The sequence below is a fragment of the Brachypodium distachyon genome, chromosome 2 (assembly GCF_000005505.3).
Source record: "Brachypodium distachyon strain Bd21 chromosome 2, Brachypodium_distachyon_v3.0, whole genome shotgun sequence".
Lineage (NCBI taxonomy): Eukaryota > Viridiplantae > Streptophyta > Magnoliopsida > Poales > Poaceae > Brachypodium > Brachypodium distachyon.
In genome coordinates, this window is record NC_016132.3 from 49,769,219 (window position 1) to 49,797,016 (window position 27,798).

A 27,798-nucleotide genomic window follows, 5' to 3' on the forward strand; every position below is an offset into this window, starting at 1 on the left:
ACCTTTTTCATTAACTTTCTCCATGCTCTCAAAAAAAAATTAACTTTCTCCAAACTGTCTCAACTTTCTCTGTCTATTCATTATTCGATATTTCAATTTCATTAACCAGGAATAGGGTACACAGTACACTAGCCGTAACCTTCTAGAAGACAATAATTGAACCAGCGTGTAAAATAAACTTTGAACTCAACCTATCTGGTGCATGCAATCCCTGCCCGTAGTCTATCTACAACTTCCATACGATCACCGAATTTTGTGAATTCCAATATTCAGCTTCCAGAGGTTCACCGAGCTTTGTGAATTCAATCTGTTGCTTATGACGCGCCATCACGACCTGTCGACATCGACATGCAACAGATTCAGCTGTTAGGACATTTGCAGGAGATACCAGTCATAGAGCCTCTCACGCGCTATGGGAGATGTCCACGCTATTTCTCCTGCATTGAATTGTCTTAGCACGATCACAGCGCAAGTGCTCATGCTTATGAGCTTCCGATCGCCCGTCTTCAAGCAACTGCTCAGCTAACCTGGAAAGAAGACGCTTTATTTGGTGAGTTTATTCTGTTTTCAAAAACATTTCATCGCAATTGATTGGATACAAGATGCATGTTCCGTGCTCGTGGCAGCTTTCAGCAAGGTGGTAAAAAACAAAGGCCTGCTGCTGCCACTGAAACAAACCGTAGGAAAGTAGTAGAACAGTTCTGCTGACCCTAAACGACAGACTTGATCTGAAAACGACCAGAATATCAGATACTTTATGAGAATCTTCAAATTTGCACTTACAACTTAGACCTTGTTAAGAAGCTCACTGGCCAAGTTTACTGAAGTTAAATACACATTAGTCCATAAACTTGGAGGAAAAGAACATTTCCCGTCCATAAAGTTGGAGGAAATAACACTTTCAGTCCATGAACCGGGAAAATACACACTTTGCATCATAAACTCATTTGAACGAACCAATTCGGTCCAAAAAAGCCAAACAAAGAGGGAGAATGCCATCTTGGCATGGAGTAGGACAGCGTGAAACTTCTTTTTTTTGCCACAGTAGACCAATGCGGCCAACTCGATTCAATCCTATATTCCGCTCCCAAGATCCCCGCCCAATTTTAAGTTCCTAATGCTAGCTGCACACATCACCTCTAATTCGTGATCGCCCCACCATGGACGGTGGCTCATCAAGCAAATCTTCTCCAGCAAAATGGAGAAAGTCATGGCTCGTAATATCCCACTCTCCTAAACTGATAAACCTAAGGAGGAAATGAGTAGACCAGAGTGGCGGCTCCTAGTTCTCGCTGCCAGACAGACACCACTGAGAGAGGCGGGCCTTCAGTGTAAACCTCTTCATCTCGCCTAACATGCAGAACATTCCTCCACAGAATCCCCTCCTCATGTGCGGTCCCGCCCTCTGCCACTGACGGCACGCCTCCCTCCTTGCTGGTCGTTTTTGGACCAGAATAGTTAACTTAAATGAGTTGTGGTGCAAAGTGTGCGCTTCCCGGGTTTGTGGACAAAAGTGTTATTGTCATGCGATTTTGTGGACTAAAGATGTATTTCACTGAGCTTATTAAATATATAGCTAAATGTGCGTACGTTGCTACAGAACTAAAAGTATATATTACATGAGTTGTTTTAAATACTTATGTGCTCATATTTTCCAATTTTATGATAAGTAAAAACTCTCTCAAAATATTTATTTGAGAAAACAATTATCTCAAAAGTATAATCAAGCCAATCAACTACTCACATTGAATGGTTGACAATCAAATAATTATCTAACAAGCTATGGTGTAGTCTCAATAGATGAATTGACGACCACCAACTCGAATCTTTATAAGTGTAAAGATAAAGAAAAAAAAACCATTACATCCAGAAACTATAAACTTATTAAATAAGAAAATTCTTAAAACAATTGACATTTTCATAATTCTGAAAGCAAAAGTAATAGACAAATAGCTTTGTGTTGCACGTTATTGTGTCAACATTACCATTCACAGGTACATGAAGTCGTAACAGTTTACTTTGTAAAGTAAGATTTTATTTATGCTGCAAACAAATTTGCCAAAGTACAAAAGCGACAGTATCAACACACTTCTAATTGTGTTCCCTTAGAAAAATCTCATTGTGTTAAGTGCTATTCTGAATGATATAAACATGCTCATAAATTTCAGAATCATAATATCACTGCAAGGACAATTAGAGATCATCAATTCCTACTAAAGGTGATTATAGTTTATGCTATTTCGCAAAATTAGCACTAGAGAAAGAACACATTGATATAAATTGGAAGGACCAAACCTTACTTACGTTTCAAAATATATTGTCTCCTCCGTGTTCTAGTGCTCCGTCGAGCAAAGCAGAAAACAAGAATACAAACAGCAAGACCCAGCTCAATGACTACGGCCATTCTTAGTCCTGCAAACAGGGCAATTGAAGTCACATCAAGAATACATATCATGTTCCAGAAAAGGGTAATTCAGCATTCTGAAGAAAGTCTACCTTTTAGCTTATGGATAAGATCTTCTATGTCGAGTGTATGTTTACTAGTAAGTACATTATGATCATTTAAATATGCTACTGATAGCTCACTGCCACCATTGTCCACTTCAGAAATGTTATTTAAGCTCCTGCATGTGTGTGGACAATGGGTGCCACTTCCATACTCATCACTTCCATCACAACAATCTACAAAAATATAAACACTGTCAACACTTTCTGCTATTAACAAAACGAAGTACAGTATATACTATATAGTAGGGACATTCGATATGTAGTGATTACTAGATACAGCTAGTTGCAGGGGGGGTTTCCCCCAATGATCTAGCTGCAGACGTTAAAAGGGAGGGATCCACTTCAAGGATAAGAAAACTATAGATCTCCCTGAATGAACTTCATAATCTACAAAGGCAATGGCTTACCACATATTTTATCATTCACAAATGAAGAGGACACTATGCGTGGAGTATCCCCCATATTTCTACAGTAAAACTTGCCCTCTGGGCAAGCCGAAGTGCCTGCACAAACACAGATAATGTAAATGACAGCATTACATTAGTAAACATCTTAAGCACGGCTGTTGGCATAGAGTGGAAAGGGAAGAAAACAACTGTTTCGTGGCATCGTTGTCCAAATTGAGCATTCATAATTTCACAAAAATGAACAACGAGACCTGCCACGATTGCTGTTGGCACAAAAACAACAAAGCGCAGGTGCGCAAAAAACTTGTTTTCCTGTGGATAAATGTGGCACTAGTCTAATGCATAAATCTCTACTGTAGTGAGGAGCTGGCTTAACATCATTTTGAGCTAAACAACCAGAACAAAAACTGCAAAGGAATGGTCGCACACTCGCACGTTTCTCTCTTTCACTTCGTTTGGTGAATAGCAGAGCTTCAGCTGGCGCAACCGCGAGAGAATAGCAGAGCTTCAGCTTTGATCGATTCTAGTATCCAATCACGACATTCCCATCAGATCTAATCGTAATACCGAAATCGACCAGATCTCCACAGTTCCGTCTTTCAAAGTTAAGTTCGGCAAATCCAAGACAGATAGGGGGTAACCTGGCTCATCGGTTCCATCGGCGCAGTCGCAGTACTCATCGTTGAGCCGGCTCCTCGGGAAGGAGCCCGACCCGTCCCTGCATGCGATCACCTGCGGCACGAAGTACGCCTCGTCTGAAGAAAAGATTTGGTCATGACGAGAGGAGGAAAAAGATGCGGGGCGGGGGCGTAGGTGTGTGCTCGTTTACCTTGAGGAGAAACGCCAACCAGCGGTGGCGGGCCGGCGCCGGCGCCGGTGACGAGGAGGAGGAGGAGCGTGGCGGGAGCGGCAGAGGAGACCAGGCAACGACTTTGATGTGGGGGCGTCATCTGCCGTTGGATGCGAACCCCGCTCTGCATTCTCTGGTCATCACTCATCAGTGTCTCGAGGAGTTCAGAATCTGATCTCGCCCGTCCGTTTCAGAGCCAAGATCCAAACCGAATTCACCTTTTTTTCACACAAAACAAACCAGTTACATTTATTTCTCGCATGAAAAGTAATTTATTTACAGCATCATTTGATACTTGGATTGAAATTATTCCTGGCTGCGTTGAGGCTCCATTTGGAGGTGGATCTGTGATGATAAATTAAGTTTGTGTAACTATTTTTTTTTACTATTTTACTTGTTTATCTATGAAAAAAATATGCTCTCACAATTTTTTTTAGCAACAAAACTGTAACTATTTTTGCGATCAAATACAAGTTTGCAGGCGGAGCTTAAAGATGTTGTGGATTATGATAACCCAATCTCAATGTATTTAAATAATGAAGACTTGGATTCGAAAACAGAAAATATTGGATCGCCTTATTAATTAATAGATATTCTTAAATTTTGGGATTAATTACGCACATGTAACATCGCAAACAAAACATAACATAACTTCATAAAAGGGACCAAGCCTACCCGTTCGTTTTTTTGGTTGCTCATATTGATACGTGCAACGTCGATCTATGAAGTCTTATTGTTTGGTTCTCTACGGATATGATTTTTTAGCCCCTAAAGAGAAACTCGGAGCATAGCCGATTCGAGTAGCTAAATTTGTATGTAGCTAGCCGTATAAAAATATGATTACCATCTCCAGCAACACATCCATATTTCTCTCCCCCATAATTTGTATTATTATCCTATAACTAACTCCATGTTCAAAACAATATATTTGCAACTGCTATAATTCGAATGACAACCAATATGAGACAGCTGCCTTTTTTTGTTTACTTTTTGCCGATCGAGCCGGCCCCCTATCTACCTAGCGACCAACTCCACTCTCCTCCACCAAGCCTACCACGAGCATCTCCATCGTTGGCATTCCTCGCCCTAGCGGGTGATTAGGAGCCCTATCTCCACCACTTCCGTCTTCCGTGGCCACCAAGGCATCGCCCATTGAGGCTGGGGCAACAAGGCAGCCATGGAGGCAGTTGCTCTAGTTGCACCGAATCGGAGTGCCCCCATAGATCCTAAACAGAATGAAGGGAAAAATCTATGCTCATTTCACCTCAATTGAGCAGCGGATGATAGCGGGCGAGGGTGATGTCGGGGTGACTAGGATGGAGGAAAGAAAGACTTTGAAAGGGGCCGTTGGTAGATATAGCTATTCTCCAACAGCCTCTAAGTTTAAGGGATGTTGGCTTGGTGAGGGAGAAATAAAATCCCTTGCAAGATAGAGGTTGTGGTAGCTACTTTGTCGGGTGAGTTTTCTTCTTTCAAGAGAGCAATACTCACTCCAATCCAATTACTTATCACAACTTTGTCTAGATACACATGCATCTACACACTAAAATGCGTCTATATACACGCTTATCTAAGCAAAGTTGCGACAAGTATTTTGGATCGAAGAGAGTAGCTATTTTCAAGACAAACAATAGCTACTTCCTGAAATGCTCTCACGTGTTAAACCAAATTTTGCATCTAGTTAGTACGGATTTGATCATCTTTTCACAAGGGCCAGGTGAAGAATGCGTGGAGCGCCGCAAACCAAGAACTTGTACAAACAACCAAAGATGCTACACGTGACAAGAGCGGAGGCAAACTATACATAGGCAACCAAGCATATTGTCCTCTGCTAATGTAAAAGAGGCAAATGATGGCGGTGGTTCCCATCTCCCAACCTTCTTCTATTGTAAAAAACGTCTTCACCATCTTCTAATATTAAATTCATCAAATGATTAAGACAGTGATAATGTTTATCAGAAAAAATTAAGGTAAAATTACTACCAACATATAATACTCCGTATTAAGGTTTTGCTATATCTAAGTTGTCTGATTTTAGTTATAGATAAGTCGATTTCTCGGACATTGGGTATGATTTTTCTTTAAAATTTGAGTCGGATGATGAAAAAAGAACGGTAAAAATGAGATTTAGATACTAATTCAACTACCATGACTCGTCAACTTAGATTTAAATTTCTTGCTTAAAAACTAGGCAACTTACATATAGCCGCACCTATAATATTTGTACTTCCTCCGATCCTAATGTTTGACAAGAGTTTAAAATCGGAGCGAGTATTTTTAAAATTTCTTTTATCTTCAACGAACAGTCTAACTTGTTTTATTGGAGCATCGCACCTGTATTTACAATTTAGATCATCCTGAAAATCCATTGTCTCGAGACGCAATGATACAAAACGGCCGACATGTCAGCGTCCCAGGCTCCGAGCAAGCAACGGTGGAACTGGAACACTCCGTCCGTCTAAACACCGGTGGAGATGCACACGCCCCCTTGACCGATCGTCGACGGAGCAGTCAAGAAGATTTATAGTATTATGGAAGTTTGGCCTGGCACGCCCCTTCGAGAACAGCACGAGTTCATGACCACGACGATTCTTTGCCCGGTTTTTATATTGCCGGGCCCCGCGGCTGCTAGCCGGGGTGCATGCCGATCCATCTCGTCGTCACTCGCCAGCACCTCCTCTGTCAGACGACGATTTGGATCACACGGAATCGGGGGCTTGTCAACTGCAAAAGGAAGGGGTGCCAAACTCTCCCACGGCTCTCTTTTCCTAGCCTTTCGATGCACGTACAGAGTATATTTTTCTTTGGCCTTGTGCGCTAGCTTTGCCTTTCTCCGCAAGAATGGAGACGCGCCTGCGGCGTACAAAGTGTCCACGCGGTCTCCACCCCGTCAATGCTCCATGAGAAAAATCACCGGCCTTTTCCGCCGAAGCTAGCTTTTCAGGCTACACACACATATACCCGTGCCGGCGTACGTAGCAAGCTAAGCTAACCCCCCACCTGCGTAGAGCAGAGCAGACATGTCTCTCTCGCTGGGCAGCGGCGCCGACACGCCCGCGCCGACGGCCGGCGCGCTTGCTCCACCCATGCCCCTCTCGCTGGCCGGACAGTACCTCCCGCTCAACGAGAACGACTCCCTGGACATGGTCCTCTTCGACGTCCTCCGCGAGGCCTCCGCCGTGTCCGCCTCGCCGCCGCTGGCCCCGCTGAACATGCAGCAGAGCCTGCTGCAGAGGGCCATCGTCGCTGACCCCGGCACGCGCAAGGCCGGCAGCGGCAAGGGCGCGGAGCGGCACTACCGCGGGGTGAGGCGGCGGCCGTGGGGGAAGTACGCGGCGGAGATCCGGGACCCGTCGCGGCACGGCGCGCGCCTGTGGCTCGGCACGTTCGGCACGGCCGAGGAGGCGGCCGCCGCGTACGACAGCGCCGCCTTCCGCCTGCGGGGCGCCAAGGCGCTGCTCAACTTCCCGCCGCCCGTCGTCGTCGCCGCGGACGTGCCCCGTGGCGCCGGCGCTGCGGCGAAGCAGGCCGGTCGGGGCGAGGTGAATGCGTCATGAACCGTGCCGTCCCGTGCTTGCTGGGTTTGCTCGCTGATCGTTCTTCTGCGCGTTGTCCGCGTGTGCGTTTGGAGCATGGAAGTCTGTAACCGTCTGCCGGTGGATCAATCGTTTGTGCTTCCAGCTTTTTTGATGGTAGTTTTTCTTGGCGTCGTCTTGAAAGTCGAAACGATTGGTTCGGGCTAAAGGTGCAAGTTGCCATTCCGGTGATTTGTCTACGAGTCATCATCGATTGTACATTATTTTAGCTTTCTAGGGATACGTTATTCTGGAATGATGATGAAGGTTCTCTTGTCAAATCAAAGTTTAAGACGAGACTTCAAAGGAATAGTCCGGAGGTTATCGTATTTCGAAAAGAAATACGGAGTATAGTTTAAGACGAAGCTTGTTTCATCCAGAACAACTCCTTGGGTGGACTCGTGAACAGAACGACACCACACCCACGACGACTTAAACAAAATGATTTCAAGCATCTATCCCTTCTCGAAAGAGAACTTGTACATCAAAAAGGTGCAGAGCTACACATTTCGAAACATTTTCATTGAAGATTCGCCGTCGGGCCCACAGCACAGATGAGCTCAGCCGTGACATGATCACAAGGCATCCATGCTTCCGTCACTGGCCAGGATCCTCTATGGACAGAAGTACGAGCCCAAGGTTACCTCATGTCACTTTGTATTCGGTCATTTGATCCACTTCGGGACAAACATGACAAAATCACCAGATGGCCACATTTTACGTTGCAGAAGTGAAGTAATGCAGATTACATGTGTTACTGTTCCCCAGCTCCCTCCCTGTGCCCTCCATGGAATTCTGCCCATGGAAGAGTCTCTGCTAAACATCACACCGGATGACTAAGACATGCACTTAATCCACCAGGACACATGTGTTTCCGGCTTCTACAACGATAGTGCGATGCTGACAACCTGCAGCAGCTCAGCACTGAAAGCTTTGCCTAAACATTTGCTCTGTTCCTCTAGTTGTGGATCAATCATCACTTGCAGCCAATACAATCCGTCAAAAAAACTATTTTTAGATGCAGACAACCGATGTAGTAGATGCAGAAAATGAAGGCAACAGCGGCCAACTTGGCAGATGAAACATTTATCCGCCATTGAGAAAGTCCACTCAATTTTGGTGCACCATCCGTCAACTTTTGTCCGTATAAAGCACTGTTAACGCTGCAATCGTGCTGGGGGAGTGGACACTTGATGACAAGCTGCGCACCTCGTCCACAAAGGAACCACCTCGTTGCTTGATCGGTTCGTAGAGAACCTGGAGCATCCGGTCAGCTGATCCAACTTGCCGCTGGCGGACTTCATCGTTAAAAATAACCTCACTGCACCAGTCAAAACGAGGTAACATATGATGAGGTTCAATTCATAATGTGAAATGCAGACAATGCATTGCTCAAAAATCAAAATGAATATAGCACATCCTCAGGAAAAGCAACAGAAGCTAGTTTAGCAAGGGCGTGTTTGCATATGTAGCTTGCCTTGCTCACTGGAAAAAAAACTAGCTCAGTTGGGCATAGCCATGAGGAGCAAGGCCCGTGATTTGGTTAGTGTCGGACGCACAACAGTTTGCACAAAGTGACGTAGCTACGTGTGCTTGGCTGCTTGCCGGTGCAGGAGAGCCGGCGCTCCCCTGATGGCAAGATTTTTGGTGCAGTTACGGATTATGCTGCTGAGCAAAGCGAGATTTTTTAGCTTCCAAACAATCATGATTCATGATAGCCTAGCAAGGCTATAGTTCTCCTAGCTTGAGATCCAAACTTACCTTGCTACTAGCAGGATGCCAAGCCACATGAACTTATTGTATTGCCACACCTATTATCTATTGATATATCATTGAATTACTGTATTCATATGCGAAAACCTGATCTGTTATTTCTAACACTTCCACGCCACAAGATTACAGCATTATACTCCACTATATTATCACTTTGGATATACTATATTAATTACTTTAACATACTTCAAAGTGAATTGCACAGAAAAAATCATTGTAGTATACAACTTTTTTACTATATACCCCTTCATTCCATTTTTCCTGTACAAAAAGGTACATGGTAGAAAAAAAAATCGCGCAATTCATTTCGTAGTATCTTGTAATTAGTAATAAAGTATATTAAAAATGATAAAGAAGTATATAAGAGGTATACAAGGTGTTGGAGCACATACACCAGGAGTATGCTATCATTTGCTTGTGCTAGAATACATGGCGCACCAAGAGTGGGCAAAGCCTCAAATGGGCAAATTGGGCTCAGGTGGGGGTGGAACATGAACATCCACCAGGCATGACTTTGAGCTCATAAACATACCGCGGGCACAGAATAGGAACACTCTCATCCCATTAGGGTTTTCAACCCAAGGGTAACTGGGGAATGTGCGCGATTGACATCCCTATTTAACTTGGTTGAGCACCAGAACTAAATTATCTTACTGGCGAACAAAACCAAGCACCAATGGAAGTGTATCTGTGTACGTGTACAATAAATACTATGTCCACAACAATGTGCTGGTACCGATACAATTATTTTTTTAATGTAATTTCGAGATATATCAGGAATGACGTAATCAGGACGTAATCTGGCTGCCACAACCTACTTTTGAACTGCTAGAGTTTAGTTAACAAAAAAAAATCTAGTTAGTACTGTATCCATAGGACAATTTGTTAGCTCAAAGGAACAATTAAGTTTAGAAAATTTCACATACTAGAAGCTCCCTTTGTACTAATGAGAAAACTGTAGATTAGAAAGAAATTACCTTAGTTCTGCTGCTAGATTTTTATCTGTACAAGCTCGAAAAAGGATCTCAGGTACAATGGGAGAGTTCAAAAGAATATTCGGCAGAGAAATGAAGTTTATCTTTTTCCTCAGGTGGATAAAGCACTCAGTGATGAAATGGGCTTGGTAGGCCACTACACATGGTAGCTTCGCCAGCATTAGTTCCATGACGGCTGTTCCCGAAGTACATAATGCCGCTTTACTAGCCTGAAAAAACAAGCAATATTTTCTGAATTCACTTGTAGCATACTGAATGCACAATCAAATTGGCTAGCATCTAGCAAGTAACTACATCAACAATGAAGTCCCGTGATGACTATTAGCACAAAGCGGGCTTGGGAAGTTGAGGTGCTATCAGTTTAAGTATTAACAATTAATCAAGTCATGTGAATTTCGCATTGAGATCTCTTGGTTAGTACACTTCACTACCAAAATGTATAGTTGGTTTGAGAAGTAACAGAGGAGCCTTAACATCAACAACAAAGGAATAACTGTTTTGTCTCGAAAACAAAGAATGAACACTTAGATAATCTTTTTTATGCATAAGTAATCTAATTGTCGATAGACAACACTGAATCTTAATATGATTACAGAATGATTTCATAACTTTCCTAGGCAAAGAAAAACATGGGTGGAATGAAATATGTGGGACAATCTACTGGTTACATTAATCAACTGTGCTCTATGTTTCTCTTCATAGAAAAATTGATCCTGCATAGCCCAAGGCCGAATAAAAATGCTAATGCTAACCTAACCCATCATAGTTTGGGGGCTATGGGCACATCACAGCTATAAAGGTCAGTAACATGAAACCTTTTGGAAACAAATAGCAAAATACATGCTGGCCAAATTTTTTTTTTAGCAAAATACACGATTTACTTGTCAACAAGGCATGGTTTTCAAAATGTCTTCAGTCTTCACATCCATCAAATGAGTGAAAAGAATCAACATTCCAGAATTACAATATCGAGAGAAAGAATTTGGTGCCTGGGAACTCAAATCATTTTAATGTAGAAAGGGAAGAGAGCTTACATTGAAAGCACCATATCTCTTTTCTAGCGACCCCCCAGGTATCAGTACCACTGGAAATGGCACCGATCGAACTACATTTTCAACGTAGTTCCTTACATCCCGATGTGGAGCAACTGGGATGACTAGTGACAGTTCATTTAGTGTATGACTTAGATGCTGCACAGTTCGCAAGAAGATTGGAAGCATACGAGCTACTTCCTGCATCCTGCTTCCAGGAAGCATTGTTAAGATTGTGGCATCTATCAAAGGAGTATTTCTCATTAGAAAAACAGGCATGCGTTGATAAGGCAACAATCACATGCGCATTAAGATTTAGCCCATTGAGAATTTTTTGGCAGTTACAGAGAGGTGAATAAACTAGCAGATATTATGTCTAGCTATAAATTGTTACGGGTGCATATGCTAGGGTAACATATTTTAAGGATCCAGCATAGAAAATTTGATGGCCTTGCATAGCACGAAATAAAAATTGAATGTGTACCATGTCAACAGTATATGTGTATTTCCTTTTTAGCTTTAGCTATATGTTCTGTGTTTCACCAGATTGCAATTTGCAGGTGAAGTTATGAGATAGGTGCTAAAAGATGTGGCCTTCGATTCACTTTGCATCTCATGCAAAACAGATCTGACCATATATTGACTTAACTGGATGTTGGTACTTAAGGATTCATAGTGTGCAAGTGTGCCCAGCAACCGAAATTTAATAACTTTGATGGTTGTATGTTTCCTTGATGAAACCTCACAGAAATACATTAATGAACATAATCAATCAACCATGTGATTCAACAATTACATAAATCAACACATACACAACTCACAATTCTGATAAATACAAGAAAAAAAAGAACATATTATTGGCATAACAATCTACTCCCTCCAATCCTAAAATATTATTGGCATATTAGTTGAAATTTCAAATTAAACCATGACAAGAATTTAGGATCGGAGGGAGTAGTATTTATGCAGAAAAAGAACTCAAGAAGACAGAAAAAATGGCACATTTAAATACCAGGGGATAGTTTGTGCTCCAGTCGAAAAGCTTCACCACTTTCTTGATGCATGGACTTGTCAGAAGATAGTTCTGGATCCTAGGAAATTTTGGTAGACATGAAGACCTTTATTGTGAGTGAAGTTTGTGGTCCCAGATGTCAAATAGATATATAAAATTCAAAAGGACTCGCCCTAGCAATTCATTTAAATGATTCAGCAATTTCAGCAGACCAGATTAAAATGCTTAGTTTGAGATGGAACATTTTAGTCACTTCTAGAAGACAAGACAACCTTTAGAAGTTATTCCATGTCAAAATTATTCTTAGAATAGCAAAATTTGATGCACAGTCTCAAAAGAAGACAAGGGAGTGCCACTCTCTCACAACCCTATCAAAGCTTTTAGGACCCTCAGATTCTTTCTTATACAAGAATCTAGTGTTAAGCATAATCCAGCCTCTATCCCCCTTGTGTGCCCCTAATTGCTTCTACTTTGCTTTGGATGAGATTTTGGCTCCTTGTCTTTCTATGGCCACACTCAGGTTTGTGATTTCCACCTGCTCTCTTTTAAAGTGAGTACAATTCCTGAGCAGGATTAGAATAGAATCCTTTCTCCAAATACTAATGGATTGAGGCACCTTCTCAACAAAAGGAGATATGCCTTATTATCCATCAATGAAATGACCAATGAACTTAAAACATTTGGTGATATATTGCTTTGACGTTACTCCTATGAAGTGGCACTACAAACTAAATAGTTACCCCCTCCGATCCATAATAAGTGTCTCAGACTTAGTACAACCAGGGCCGTACCTATGAATTCAAGGCCCCGGTGCAAAATCCAATAGTGGGCCCTAAAATTTGGGAGATGCTAGTAACCAAAATATTGTTTTGGCCAATGCTGTTTTTTAGTGTTGTTGTTATTATTTGGGAGACGAAGCAATCCGTGGTCAGGAATCGATCAATCTAATGATCTACGCACCTGTTCTGGGCTTTCTCCTTTTTCCCTTGTGCCACTTGGTTTTTTTTTACTAATTCATCATTAAGTATGTGCTTAGTAGTACTAATTAAGGAAAATTTGGGGCCCTAATTTTTAGGGGGGCCTGTTTGGTCGGCCACCCTGCCCCTGCTACTATACGGCCCTGAGTACAACTTTGTACTCCCTTCAATCCATAAAAAGTGTCGCCCATTTTGTACTAAGTGAACAACACTTTTTATGGATCGGAGGGAGTACAAAATCTGAGACACTTATTATGAATCGGAGGGAGTAATAGATATCAGTTTTATACAGAGATATTCGACCACATTGTCACTCAGTTGGAGATTTTGTACCCAAAATAATCAGTTCAATACTTAGATTGATAGCATTGATGTTAAACCAAAAGCACATAATCCCTAACACATTTTTCTTTTGAAGCAAAGTTCCTACCACTTTTAAGACAGCAGCATCGTCCAATAAGGGATGACCCACATATGTAGCAGGCAGCCCATTTAATCTGCAAATTTCATGCTCAAATGGAAGGATACACAACATATGGTCCACAAAATTATGCAACTTTGAGAGCCTGCTTTCACCACCTTTCCAGGCCCAGAATGATGGTGCGACATAATGGACATGTAGAGGGCTATCAACCTTTTGATTGTATCTACCTAGACAGCAGAAACATTTTACCATGTTTACTCATGATCATGAAAAGTAAATGTAAATTCTGTTCTCTGAAATGAAACTATGGTATTGTATTTCACTGAAAGCCTTACATTTTAACTGCTGCAGAAGGCAAAATGAGAAACCCTTTGAATCAATGGTAACTACAGCATGAGGCTGAAATAACATAGCGGCATCTACAGTATTCTCAATCTTCCTCTGCAAAATTGAAATGAGTATAACCAACATTCAAGGGGATAAGAACAGAAAGCAAAGCACGAGACACACCAGGGATGCACCTTGACATTATATATATGTGGCAGCAGTTCCCACAAACCCATTATCGCAATTTCTTCCATGGGAAAAAGTGATTGCAAGCCTTCCTTGCACATTAGTTCCCTGCATTGACAAAAATCTGTTTAATGAGTAAAATAAATGAACTATCAAACCTGCAACAAAATGATACGGTCCAACTTGGAATTAGGTGTGAACCTGTGGAACAATCACATATATGTTTAAGTAAAATGCGGCAACAGTACTTCAGAACTAATTAACACATGCATATGTTGAGCACAGAAAAATTGACTCAGTTTGTACCCAAACAGAAAGAACATAAAGAAACACCTGACTGAAAACATCAACCCGCTTGCATTTGATCAAGAAGTACGCGCATATATCAACTAGATCAAACATGACTGTATGAGTGATAACTCCATGACAATTGATCCTCCATTTTGTTTCTTCCGATGAAGATAAAAAGAAGGATAATAAATAAAGCAACTCGGATGTTATGTTTGCTATATAATTATATTCACATGTGCTCTGCCTTCTTCATTCTCTCATATCCTGAAGATAAAAAAAAACTTAAATCAAAGGAAGAGAACTATTATCTTTTCCGTTTTTCTCAAGAGGTGTCAGACAACCATTTGTTTCTCCTTTCTCTTTGTTATCTCTACATCCTCTCCAATATAGTGGGACTTGTCCTTGTTTCTTCTAGAACTTGATTAACCTAGTGCCTAGATGGAATCTACAAACTAATCCAGGTCCTGTCAATTGACTAAATATGAGGACACCTATCGAGATATTCACTGGAACTCCTAATTTGGATGTTTGAAAACTACAGAGAAACTAATCCTATGCACAGTACATAATGTGAATACGGTCCTAAACAATTCCGGGAGGGGAAAAAAGAAAGCATTCCAGAACTAAATCCCCTCCTATTTTTCTTCAAGTCCAATTACCTGGACCATAAGAAGCATTTCTTGCATAACAGCGACCATAACATTTTTATGTGAAAATGAACATCTATATGTGCACATTACATCAAGTCATCAATAGACATTGACATGAAAAAAACAAATATGAATTCAAAAGTTCATAAAGTTGAGTGGTTTCAGAACTATTTATCGTGTTCAAACTGACATTATAACCTTGATGACACAGAAAACTGAAACAAAAATCTAGTAACGGGAGTTGAACCAGACCCGCCAACGCCAGCGAAACGGACGGGTACTGGGGAGAGCTCCCTGATGGACGCCATGAGGCGCGAAGCGAGCGAGTCGCCGGAGACCTCACCGGCGACAACGAACAGCCGAAGCTCGCCGTCCCGGGATGCCGCGTCGAACACCCTCCCGTAGGAATAAGCGCGCGCGCGCAGCCTGGCCAGCAGCCCTTGCTGACGCCCGGCGGCTGCGACCCATCGTGATAGCATCCGGCACGTCGGAAGAGAGCGGCGACGGTGGGGGGAACTGGGGTCTGGGGAGGCAAGCAAAGGGTTTACGGAAAGAAACAGTTTTGACTCCCGTCGTGCGCCTGGGCCTGGCCCGGACGGCTGCCTGAGGCGAGCGCTGAGCCTATGGGCCCTGTGTGTCTTTACTGCCAATCTGCCACTGGACGTAAGACTTAAGTACACTTGGATCTCTACATCAGAGTATCTTACCGAACTGGGGGCAGCCCGAACTCACTATTCGGTTTTGAAAAGAAAAAAAGGCCCGCCGCCGCCCAAAGCTGCCTTTGCCGCCGTCGCGCCCCCAACTTCGGACCGTGAGATTAGATATGGAGGCTCAAGACTCCCCCCCCCCTCGTTGCCCCCACATCCCCCGCCGCCACCGCCATTTCCCTCAACCCTAGGTCGCCGGCGACCGAGATGCTGCCGTCGGCCGACGGCGACGACTCCTCGATGATATCCGACGCCGACGAGGAGCCCATCGATGAGTCGGATTACGAGATGTTCCCGACGACGAGGACCCCATCGGCGCCGGCAACAAACCCCTCCGCGTTAGTTATTTGTTATAAGTATTGTATGCTCTAAGCTTTATTTAGAACTTCGGTTTTTAGATCCAGTGTATGAACTTCGTAACATCTGTGTTTGTGTGTTCTGTTGCATCTTTAGTTTTTGAAATTTTTGGATCTTGGTTCAGTTTCTGTTCTGCCCCGTTGCCAGCTGAACTGAATACACGAATTCAACTCAACCGAACTCGCGTCGGGCCAATCAAGTTCATCAACCGCTAGAGTTGCTCTCAACGAGACGATCAAATTTCTCTAAAATTTCCTGAATTAAACAGCTCGTAGAAGAAGTTTTTTTAGGGGAGCTGGTAAAAAGAAGTTCTTTCGACAAATTTGACCTGTTATTATCGTCACAGTTGCTAGCTAAGGACAAAAAGAGCGGCCACGCTGATTAATCACAGAAGAAAAGTTACGAATGGTACAACCGGAAAGAGTAATTACGTGGAACATAGAGTAATTCTACGGCACGAGAAATTGGCGTGCCAGGGCAAACGAACCAGCCACACGGACACGGGCCGTCAGCCCGTCAGACCTGGACCAAAACCCTCGAGCGGCTGCGTCACCGGCGCGTGCTTGCTTCCGCCTGACCGCGCAAAATCTCACACCACCCTTTCCCCCCGCCGCCACGAACGCCATGGCCGCAGCGCTTCTGCTCCGCGGCCTCCGCTCGTCGGCGAGCCGGGCACGCCCTACTTTTCCCTCACCCGGGTCGACTCCGCCGCCCTTCACCTCATCCCTTCTCCACCGCCTCTACTCCTCTGCGGCTGCATCGGCGGCCACCTCTCCCGCTTTTGCGCTGGGAGGCGTCACGGACCCGTCCCGTATCCGCAACGTGGCGGTGATAGCCCACGTCGACCACGGGAAGACCACGCTGATGGACCGGCTCCTGCGGCAGTGCGGCGCCGACATCCCCCACGAGCGCGCCATGGACTCCATCAGCCTCGAGCGCGAGCGAGGCATCACTATCGCTTCCAAGGTAACCCTCTCACTCCCTTAAGGCGCATGCGTGTGTGGCTACTGAGGTTGGACGCGAGGAATTCATTCTTAGCATTTCGTCGAGCAAACCGAGTGCATCAGATAAGGGGTTATAACCCAGACAATAACAGACATAGGAGAAGGAACTAAGATCTGGTTCAAAGACCATTCTGATATTCAAAATTTGTTATCCCATGTGACTACCGAATTGCAGGCTGATATGCATTCAGGTATGCACTTCCGGGCCTTGTTCGGTTACACCTGAGTTGGGAGGGATTTGGTTCAGATCCCTGCCAGTACCTCCTGATCCATGTCAATCCACAAGCCCTCTGTAGACCAATTTGTGTGCATTCTATGAATTTGAATAGTGGGAGGATGGATGTCACGTCTGGTTCAACAGCAGGCCAAAGCTTGTTCTCAGTGACCCACACATTACTCTTTTGTAATCTCTTCATGTGTGTTGCAACATCGAGCTTCAAAAGCAGAAGTAACATTTATTCTCAATATCTTCCTGTCAAACCTGCCTGTGCATTTTTCGGCATCATTTTATCAAACAGAATGGGTGCAAATCTTGAAAGTAGTTTGACTTTTTCTTGTATTATGGACGGGAACAAGGCCCATGACAGAGTGGGTCAGACTTTTGGATGATCTGTTTTCGGGAAGGTTTGGCAACCTAGCAAAAAATAAATAAATCATAAGTCAGTATTCCAAGTCTCCTACAGATTGTACGCTAATGTATGTGATATTGCTTGTTTCCTTTTGGCTATATATTCAGGTCACTTCTGTCCCTTGGAAGGAGAATGAGCTCAACATGGTCGATACACCTGGCCATGCTGATTTTGGTGGTGAAGTAAGCACTTTTGGTATAATTTTGTACATATTAGACTCAAATGGCGTTTTTTGTGTGATATTTGAGATGTTTACCGCTTTTTTATAGGTCGAGCGAGTTGTTGGAATGGTTGAAGGAGCGGTGTTGGTTGTTGATGCTGGGGAGGGACCTTTAGCACAGACCAAATTTGTGCTTTCAAAGGCTTTGAAGTATGGCTTGCGACCGATCCTCCTCCTCAACAAGGTTGACAGGCCTTCAGGTCTGCATATTCTGAGAAGTTTTGCCCATCCAACGTACTTGGTTTTCTTACGAGCATGATGGATGAGTTTGGACAAAATAGCAATAATCATAATTTTTTACAAAGAGCAGTACCTTTTAGTTCTTCAACATAGTAATTTGTGCTAGTTTGTTCAATTAAACTGGAAGGTTACAGTCTGAACATGCCATAAATTGAGTTGCCATAAAACAAATGAGTGAAGACTAGGTGCGCACAGATTTTTATTAAAGAGTGATTGTAAGTTAGTAAAGGCAGAGGTAAATGCAGTAAAGTTTTTTTTTTACCAAAAGGAGGTTACTGAGTAGTGACTAATTAACTATAAAATAAGGCTATTTTTTCATTGTCGGTAAACCCTAAACCATTAATTTTTCTATGTTAACTGCACATCATTGGAAATCTAGAAGATTTCAATCACAAAATTTCGAATGTAATTAAAACCCTTCCTTTTATAAAGGTCATGACTGAATCTTGTATATTCCCATTCAACTAGAAAGGCTAGCATGATTTTTAGCAAAATTTTCATACAACTAGAAAAGCTGGCATTCTTTTATCCTGCAAGTAAATTTTTTGTTTGAAAAATGTACTGCTGGAGTTATAAGATTTCTCCGTAAGGCATAAGTACAAAATGTCAAGTGCAGATGCGATACACTTGCTTTATAAATAGATAAGCAATAAGCAATTTGCTATTAATTGTTTTTTTGGCATATATGTATGTTCTTGGTATTTTATATTTGTTGTAACTCTTTATTACCACTCCACAGTTTCTGAAGAAACCTGCAGTGAAGTTGAGAGCTTGGTTTTTGATCTTTTTGCAAATCTGGGTGCTACAGGTGCAGTTCCAGCAATTCAATATGGTTTACCTTAAAACTTTTTTTTAGTGACAATGTTTTGTTTGCATGCTGCAGAAGAACAGTTGGATTTCCCAGTTCTTTATGCATCAGCTAAAGAAGGATGGGCTTCCTTGAAATTCACCAAGTGTCCTCCTGATAGTGCAAAAAATATGTCTCCATTGCTTGATTCCATTGTACAGCACGTTCGTCCCCCAAAAGCTGACCTTGAGGCTCCATTCCAAATGTTGGTTAGTATACTGAAGAACATCTGAACTAGATATTTGTTTGAGACGAGGGCACATTTTTTTTATTGGGCTGTTATTCCTCAGTCCATCCCTTATAAGGTGTATGATAAGTATAAGAGATTTCCTCTTGAATTAGCAACTACAACATATTACTCCCTCCGTCCCATATTAAGTGACTCAAATTTGTCTAAATATGGATGTATCTATGCTTAAAAAGCGTCCAGATACATGTAATAGAAAGTCACTTAATATGGGACAGATGGAGTTTACGTTCTTTTGGGGTAATATATGGTTCGGCTTCGAAAAACTGGCCTCTGTTGGTTCATTACCACTAACAAAATAAAATTATGGGTCTATGTATATGTGATTCGTACTTTATTGGTTCTGGCTTCACATGACAGCCACATGTTTTTATGCCGCAGGCAAGGCACAGTTCTTCCAACACTAATGACCGCCACATATTTTTTTCCATGCAAATTTTGTTTGCTTGAGTTCCTGTAGATGCACAGTATGAGCCTGAGATGTGCCATGTTGGGAAGTCATCTAAATAGACCTGATTAAGAGCAGACCAAACCAAGTCATAGAGCATCTTGAAAATGATCCAAACCAGACAGTCTTCCGCTCAATTCAAACCAATACACCTGCTGGACACTGCAAGCCTGTAAGGATATGTGGTTCGCCAACCTGTCTGGCACAAGCCTTCAAAAATGCTTATTTTACTCAAGCCGGCTTTGTATGGGGTGATGCAGGTTAGCCGTATAGGACAATCTAGACACTGCTTAGATAAGGCATGCTGCAGCAACCTTTATCATGTTGATGTGCACGTTCACCTTCCTTTTTAGTATAATTGCAAGAGGGTTCTCCCCTACTATTTCTTGCTTGTAGGGAGTATGCTAAGGCATCAATAAAAAAGGTGTTACTCCTCTGTTGGGCCCTTGCGTTGTTCAAATAACAAAAGAATCTTGGATGGTACAACATTAACAATGGAACATTGCATCCGTAAGTAGTGGTTGAAATTGGGGCATGGTCATTTATCTTCCAGGCTTCATGTTAATAGATTTGCCTCTTAGTATATCTGTAAGGTGATGTATGAATTTGGTCCTCGTTGTTGAGGAATGAATGCCAATTTTTGAACTGCTACTTTTTGCAGTATGATGTTGACTTTCAGTCATATTTGTAGTGTCTACAAATATTGTGATTCTTTCTGCTCAGTTCAAATATTCACGGGCACTTGATTAGAATCTGCATCCGTTGCATGCCCATAAGTGTGCAGCTCAAGCTGCCATGTAGGCAATTTTATCTTTCTTTGATATGCATCTTTGGCCCAGCAGGCATAACAAGAATCATGTGTAATGTTAAATGTACGGTAACTATGCATGTATAGTAGGTGTTAGTTACTAGCTGCCATTGCCAACTCGTGGTTTCACATGGTCTGACTTGTCATGGGTGAGAATAGCAGGCCTCAGAAGGAGTGAACGGACGACCACCAACTCCAAACTTTATAAGTACTCCCTCCGTCCCATTATATGAGGCACGCACGCGTCCCAAGATCACAAATTTAACTAGCAAAACATAAATTATATTTCATAAAAATATATCATTAGATTCGTAGTCAAATGAACTTTTTAATGATATATTTTTTACGTCATATAATTTATATTTTGGTAGTCAAATTGACGATCTTGGGACGCGTGCGTGCCTAGTATAGTGGGACGGAGGGGTAGCAAAATAGGCATGATTTCTTGTTTCAAATTATGGCATTTTATGTTTTACAGACAGTTACCTTTATATCCTTGCAGCATTATTTGTTGTAATACTCTACCTAGCATTTTATCTCCCTTCTTTTAAAACAGAGGGAATTAAGTACGATACCCACCTGGCACTTATATATCCTGAATTGTAAAGACTCCGATAAATTTGTAATGTTCATTCTGAAGTAGAGATACTCATGGTCTTCTACAGGTTTCCATGATGGAGCGCGATTTTTACCTAGGACGAATACTCACTGGGCGAGTAACTTCTGGAGTTATCCGTGTTGGCGACAAGGTTCATGGTCTGCGTGGCACAGATGAAGGGGTTCAGAAGATTGAGGATGGAAAGGTCTGACCAAACTTATTGCACATTTTCTCTCTGACACCAAACCCATTCTTGTATCGTCCTGTATGTGTTTACTGCTGGGTTTGCTAAAAGCCTCAAGGACATTTGCATATTGCATGAAAATAAATTTAGGTTGTCAAGGTGATGAAAAAGAAAGGCACAAACATGGTAACAGTAGAGGCTGCAGGAGCTGGTGATATAATCTCAATGGCTGGATTGTCTGCTCCAGCAATTGGACATACCGTGGCCAATCCTGAGGTAACTATGTTTTGACTGGCTAGTGGCTACTTGTTGCTGAAGCTTAATGTATTCCTCTTTTCAGTTGTCAAAAATTCCTTAGTGTTCCATATGTGATGGTTGTATTTTGTAGGTTTTGACTGCTCTGCCTACTGTTGAGTTGGACCCTCCCACAATATCTATGACTTTTGGTGTGAATGATTCACCACTGGCTGGTCGTGATGGCACTCATGTAAGTAGCAAATAACTGTCCTCTTCATCATTATATGAGTTAAGCTTACTACATCCTCTTTCATTCTGATCGAACCTAAGTGAGTCTTTCCATTTGCCTGACTAGAACAAAACGAGCGTGTATACATAGGAGAACATGGGTATGAGACTAAAAATGAACCAGATTTCGTTCGTATGGCACATGCGCAATAATTATAGATGGCAACAATACATGAGAAATAATCTCTGAAATTTACCTTGTCTCGTCATGCATGTTATTTTTTGGCTTTTAATTTTATATAGATTTCAGAAATCCCTTAAAAACTGTTAGTTGTTCGAGGACCATGACAGTGCACTCCATGATATCACACAACTATTTTGCTCAGGTTCTGGATTTCATATGCAGGTTTCTGAAATAAAATATCTAGGTAGTTCAGGTTGGATTTTATATTTCTGAAATAAAATATTCTAAAGAAGTAGACTGTATCCTTAATCTCCTGTTGTTTGATTCCTAATTGATACATATGTTTATCCTTATAGACTTGACACCTAAGTACTAATTCAAAGAATGCAGATTAGCTTCATTTCTAATCTTATCTCTTTCATATCTAAATAACCATCCTTCGTGCACACAACAATTACCAACCCCTTGAAAGTGGCTCGTCCTCAAGCTGCACAGGTCAGGGCCATGATTGCTTCCCCATTAGAGCCCCACGATGAAGATGGCAAGGTGGTAGGGGATTGGGGAATAGAACATTGGTTAGGACAACTGACGAGGGAGATGACAGATTGATAAACTATCTCTTATTGCTTGATTCCTAATTGATGCATATGTTGTCCCTTATATGGGGACATACATGACCCTTAAGTAATAATTCAAAGGACACAAATTCTATCTTTACTTCTAACCTTATCTCTTTCCCGTTTAAATAACTATCCTTCCTATTTAAATAATATTCCATTTTTTAATATTACCTAATCCTATATCCGTGCACATAAAATAATTTATCAATTTGTAGGGTGAAATACTATTATAGTTTCAAATTTTAAACTATGCATATACATATATTGATAATTTTAGACATCAGCAGGTGCTCACTTGGCTTTATTTTTAAATTACTTTGTAGGTAACTGGAGCAAAAATTGGGAACCGTCTGATGGGAGAGGCAGAAACAAACTTGGCAATTAATGTTCTTCCTGGACCATTATCAGAATCTTATGAAGTTCAAGGAAGGGGGGAGCTTCAGTTAGGTCTGAAACATTGACAAAGCCCTCCTGTTCTTTGATAGATGTATTACCTAACTGAAATTTGGTGCATTTCAAAGTGCCATATATCAATATTCTCTGTGATACAATGATTTTTTTTTCAGGAATCTTAATTGAGAACATGCGACGTGAAGGATTTGAGCTTTCAGTTTCACCCCCGAGAGTGATGTGAGTCACAATATTCTGCATATTATGTCTCTTTTCATATGCAAACTCTTTTTCTACCGAGCTAACTGTCTACACTCTAGTTATATGTCTACTTCTGTATCCTCTTTCTTTTATTCATCAGTTTCACTACCTTTCTAAGACATGGAACTCCATGTTTGAGCAATTTGACTGCACCATGTCCACGATGAGCTTGACCAGTTTTCTTCATGGAAATAGGTACAAAATAGAGCGTGGCGAAAGGCTAGAGCCCATTGAAGAAGTAACTGTCGAGGTAGAAATCAGGAAAACCATGTTCAAGCTTCTTTATCGTCACATGATCCATCTTCTATTTTCAATTGATGAATGGGATATTGTAGGTAGACGAGGAGCATGTGGGATTTGTGTTGGAAACTCTTACACACAGGAAGGGTGAAGTATTGGACATGGGCCCTGTTCCTGGAGCAATTGGAAGAACTCGGGTCTTTATGACCTGTCCATCTAGGTTAGTGGTACTGTTCAGCTGATTACGTGTTGCATCATATATGTTCTTTTGAAGCATGTAATACCTGATGATTGGTTAGCCATTTCTTCTAAAATGTCATGTGTTTACTCTTTAGTTATAATTGACCTTGTTGGAAATCTTTCTTATCCCTCTGTCTGATGTAGTATGCATTTACCAGTTTTGCTTCTCATAATATCAAATAATCTATTATGGATGCAGGGGTTTGGTGGGTGTTAAAGGAATTTTCAACAGCTTTACACGTGGAACTGGATTTATGCACCGTGCTTTCCAATGTATGATGCTATTTATAATTCAGTACCACTACCTCCGATCCATAAAAGTGTCGCCCACTTAGTACAAAATTTATACTAACTTGGTACAAAATGGATGGCACTATTTATGGATCGGAGGGAGTAGTAATGTTTAAAGTCCACGACTCATACATTTTCGGGCATGCATGTTTAGACTTGAAGTGCATAGATAATGGTTAAAACAGGAATTTTTGTCTTCCAAATGTGGAGGCAAATTATAAAGTGGACTATGCCAAAACTTGCATATGTCAAAGGATCATAGCAAGTCGTAAAAGTGTTACAACCACCTTGTGATGTTAACCCTTAGCTTTATGTTAATGACCCTCCTATTTACAGAGTACAGACTATGAATTTGCATGCCTACACTGCACACAATGGCCACAGCCCATCAAAATCAACTTTATGGTGCTATGACACTAGATAAACCTAGCTGAGCCTTCTATCGCAGATAGCTGCATCAAGATGCAGTTTTTGTTTGCATGAGAGAATTGGATATGTGTAATTTTCTGGATTTCAGTCTTGCATGCCTAACTAGATTTCATGAATATTTTACCTATGATTTTATCTATGCATTCAGCATATGCTAAATACGTGTAACTAGGCTTCATTTATATTTGACCTGCGGTTTCCTTATGAATACAGCATATGCTAAATACAGAGGTCAGCTAGGCACTGTTAGAAAAGGAGTTCTGGTAAATCCATTTTCATCACCTTCATAATCTTGTATTACTCATATTTACTTATTTGTAAAACATATTTTATATTGCTTGTGTTCTGTGAATGTTACAAAAAAAATTGCAGTTAGAAATTAATACTGATATTGGTTTTAGCAAAAGAATAAGCATTATCTAATCAAAATGGTTTGTGTTCAATATAATTTGAAGTTATGAACTGTAGATATGTGCTACTCCCTCCGATCCATAAAAAGTGTTGCTCACTTTTGTACTTAGTACAAAATGAACGACACTTATATGGATCGGAGGGAGTACTTAACTCTACACATATAAAAGTTAACGTTTCTCTATGTTCATATATAGGTATCTGTTGGCAAGGGATCTATCACTTCACATGCACTTATGAGTTTAGAAGCTCGTGGTACTCTTTTTGTCTCTCCTGGGATGGAGGTAGCTACATCTACATGACTTCACTTTATTAATAAATATAAATATACCATCTAGGTGCAGAAGATTACATTGATCCTCTTTTTTCTCCTTTTTGAAAGACGTATGAAGGCATGATAGTTGGCGAACATTCACGTGACAGTGATCTTGAGGTAAGTTGATTATTTACTTAGTATAAATTGGTTATGTGTTTTAATACATGAAAATAATGTTTGTTCAACAGATCAATCCTGTGAGAACTAAAGAACTTACAAACATCCGGGCTCCAGGGAAGGATGAAAATATCCGCCTGTCTCCGCCTCGCTTGGTAAGCGTGTTGCTCATTTATCAAGAAATCGTGAGATATCTGCGTTTTTTGTGTATAGGATATAGATACATCATACACTATACTACATGACCTAGCTGACAACTAAGCATTTGTTGCCAATAGTTCAGCCTTGTAAACATAAACCATCAGCCCACTTTCCATTGGCTTTGATGGAAAATGTAGCATTTACTTACTACTCCCTCTGATCCTAAATTGTTGTCGAAATATTACATGTATCTAGATGTTTTTTAAGAATAGATACATCCATATTTGGGCAAATTTGAGTCAAGAATTTAGGATCAGAGGGAGTACTATTTTTTGGATTCCAAAAAACCAAGCAAAGTGATTCTTAGCTATTACATAATCGTAACTAACGTTGTGGAACCATGCAGATGAGTTTGGAAGAGGCAATTGGATATGTTGCTGCAGATGAGCTTATTGAGGCAAGTTTTCTTTTCTTATGTTCTTCAAACAATGAATTGATGCAAAATTTCTACTCCCTCCGTTCCTAAAGCTGTTTTAGTTCAAGTTTGCACTAAAACAGCGACAAGTATTTAGGAACAGAGGGAGTACTTGATTATATCTTGTGAGGATTGAGGAGTGGGGCAAATGAAGATGAACAATAGATTCTTCTATAATTGGAAGCCTCATTTGAAGCCTGTTAGTTCTAGATATGGAAACATGGACACATACCTGGTTATTGGGTTTTTAATGACTAAATGAAAACTTCTGTCAAAATAGAAATGTTGATGCTTTGGATATAAACTTTTGAGATTGTAAACCAAATAAAGATCCTGCAGGCTAATGTTATGCAATGTTATTTACACTAGACAAGTCCTCGGTCATGTTAACGTTTAGCAAGATGAGAGCATTTTTTTAAAAATGTATCTGAATTTGGAATGTGTAATTTTTGTAGATAAAAATAATCTAGGAATGTAACATACTATCTTCCAAGAATTTTTATTTCTATGCAATCAGTGTGCATATAAATCCAAATTAGTTCTGCTACATGAACATGATGCATCTTTGGACGTCATCACGTCAGTGATCTGTTCAGGGTGCAGATTAGTCCAGCGAATGTTGTTTGTTGGACTATACCATTCTTGTGGGGAAAAAGAAGGAATAAGATTACCCGTCATTTATTAAAGAACACGAGTTCTCAGCTGGTTGGATCTACTTTTGTCTGACCCATATCATGCTGCTTTAAGTTACTGACATTTGAACCTGATCAGGTTACTCCCAAGGTCATACGGCTCCGTAAGAAATACCTGGATGCCAACAAACGTAAGATGATGAAAAATAAAATAGTGGATTGAAGCTCGAATGACATCTAGTACTGCTAGCGCTGCTAGTATTGTGCTATCATCCAAAAGGTGTATCTGGTTTTTGGTGTTAGCAGCAATTTTGCATACTAGGCCCATTTAGGTCCTATACACAGCGGTGGGATGATTGCTTCGTGGGACGCCAACAACGAATAAGCGCAGGTTGGAGCTGCTGCTGTAACAAAAGTGAGTAGATTTGAGTTAGGATTGCCTTCTGCAGGTGATTATACCTAATCTATAGCATTCTTATATTCTTATAGGGTTTGTTTGGATGTAGACATTGAGATGCTTGGCATTGAATTGGCTCCAATGCCAATACCACAAGATATTGATATTGAGAACGAATGTCAATATTTCTGTTTGGGTGTTTAGGCATTTAAAACCAGACTTCATATTGAGGTTGAATATCAAATCATGTTTGGATGGTCAAAATGATGAATTAAAAGTATCACAACCTTTTCTTCACACCAACATACACACATCTCAACTACTTGCCTATCTGCAATCGTAACAAAAAGAACAACGATGCTTCTGAACTCCTCTCTATCTTTCTTTTTTTTTTGACGAGGGAAAACAATCTTTATTAACCAGCAAATATAGTTACATCTTTGAGTAAGACTGGTACAAGACTGCTAGGTGGGCAATCAATCCAGATGTTCTGGTCTTGGTTCGCCTTGCTTGCTAGTTCATCAGCAACTTCATTCTCTTCTCTAGGACATGATTCGAAAGAAATATTTTGGAATTCGTCAGCAAGTTTGTGACATTCCTCAATCACTGCTGCTGCCGAGCCATAGAAACGAGTATTACCTTGCATGGCCTCCATCAAGGATGAATTATCGGAGTTAACAAGCACCCTGGAGCAACCCAGGTGATCCGCCAATTGAAGCCCGTGAAGGAGGGCAAAAGCTTCTGCTGTCAAAACATCTCGCACTTGGGGAAGAAGATGACTGGACGCCGCAAGAAAGAAACCCTTTGCATCGCGCACAACAGCACCCGTCGCACCACTGCAGGATTCCAAGCGAAATGAAGCACCAACATCAAGCTTAACCATCCCGCTTGGTG

The 27,798-nt window shown here is 41.3% G+C and overlaps 4 protein-coding genes across 6 annotated transcripts; 2 read left to right on the forward strand and 2 right to left on the reverse strand.

The window, feature by feature from the left end:
• Window positions 1–39: 39 nt before the first annotated feature.
• LOC100839821 (glucosidase 2 subunit beta) lies at window positions 40–3,906 on the reverse strand. The gene is made up of 6 exons (XM_003569776.3): window positions 3,745–3,906; window positions 3,557–3,670; window positions 2,916–3,011; window positions 2,497–2,682; window positions 2,305–2,412; window positions 40–527 (listed from the first exon to the last, which is right to left on the reverse strand). The coding sequence occupies exons 1-6, from the start codon at window positions 3,893–3,895 to the stop codon at window positions 523–525; spliced, it is 660 nt and encodes a 219-aa protein (XP_003569824.2). The 5' UTR covers window positions 3,896–3,906; the 3' UTR covers window positions 40–522.
• A 2,581-nt stretch (window positions 3,907–6,487) lies between these two features.
• On the forward strand, window positions 6,488–7,650 carry LOC100825592 (pathogenesis-related genes transcriptional activator PTI5). The gene has a single exon (XM_010234020.3). It carries the CDS (start codon window positions 6,786–6,788, stop codon window positions 7,320–7,322), a length of 537 nt encoding a protein of 178 aa, XP_010232322.1. The 5' UTR covers window positions 6,488–6,785; the 3' UTR covers window positions 7,323–7,650.
• A 122-nt stretch (window positions 7,651–7,772) lies between these two features.
• LOC100841534 (probable lipid-A-disaccharide synthase, mitochondrial) lies at window positions 7,773–26,682 on the reverse strand. Of its 3 annotated transcripts, none has more exons than XM_003569782.4 (8): window positions 15,259–15,642; window positions 14,074–14,173; window positions 13,888–13,993; window positions 13,559–13,779; window positions 12,152–12,230; window positions 11,143–11,381; window positions 10,091–10,317; window positions 7,773–8,661 (listed from the first exon to the last, which is right to left on the reverse strand). In XM_003569782.4, the coding sequence occupies exons 1-8, from the start codon at window positions 15,483–15,485 to the stop codon at window positions 8,472–8,474; spliced, it is 1,389 nt and encodes a 462-aa protein (XP_003569830.2). In that variant the 5' UTR covers window positions 15,486–15,642; the 3' UTR covers window positions 7,773–8,471. The 3 variants fall into 3 exon arrangements, with proteins under 3 accessions (XP_003569830.2, XP_010232323.1, XP_010232324.1); XM_010234021.3 differs by having other exon boundaries at window positions 15,350–15,641; XM_010234022.3 differs by lacking the exon at window positions 15,259–15,642 and adding an exon at window positions 26,547–26,682 and having other exon boundaries at window positions 7,780–8,661.
• Window positions 16,586–27,141, forward strand: LOC100840121 (GTP-binding protein TypA/BipA homolog). The gene is made up of 19 exons (XM_003569777.4): window positions 16,586–17,036; window positions 17,811–17,885; window positions 17,973–18,123; window positions 18,903–18,971; window positions 19,047–19,219; window positions 21,179–21,316; window positions 21,446–21,571; window positions 21,684–21,782; window positions 22,888–23,011; window positions 23,131–23,194; window positions 23,411–23,465; window positions 23,551–23,675; window positions 23,895–23,968; window positions 24,629–24,678; window positions 25,024–25,110; window positions 25,209–25,259; window positions 25,331–25,414; window positions 25,807–25,857; window positions 26,647–27,141. Exons 1-19 carry the CDS (start codon window positions 16,695–16,697, stop codon window positions 26,728–26,730), a joined length of 2,022 nt encoding a protein of 673 aa, XP_003569825.1. The 5' UTR covers window positions 16,586–16,694; the 3' UTR covers window positions 26,731–27,141.
• The last annotated feature ends 657 nt before the right edge of the window (window positions 27,142–27,798 follow it).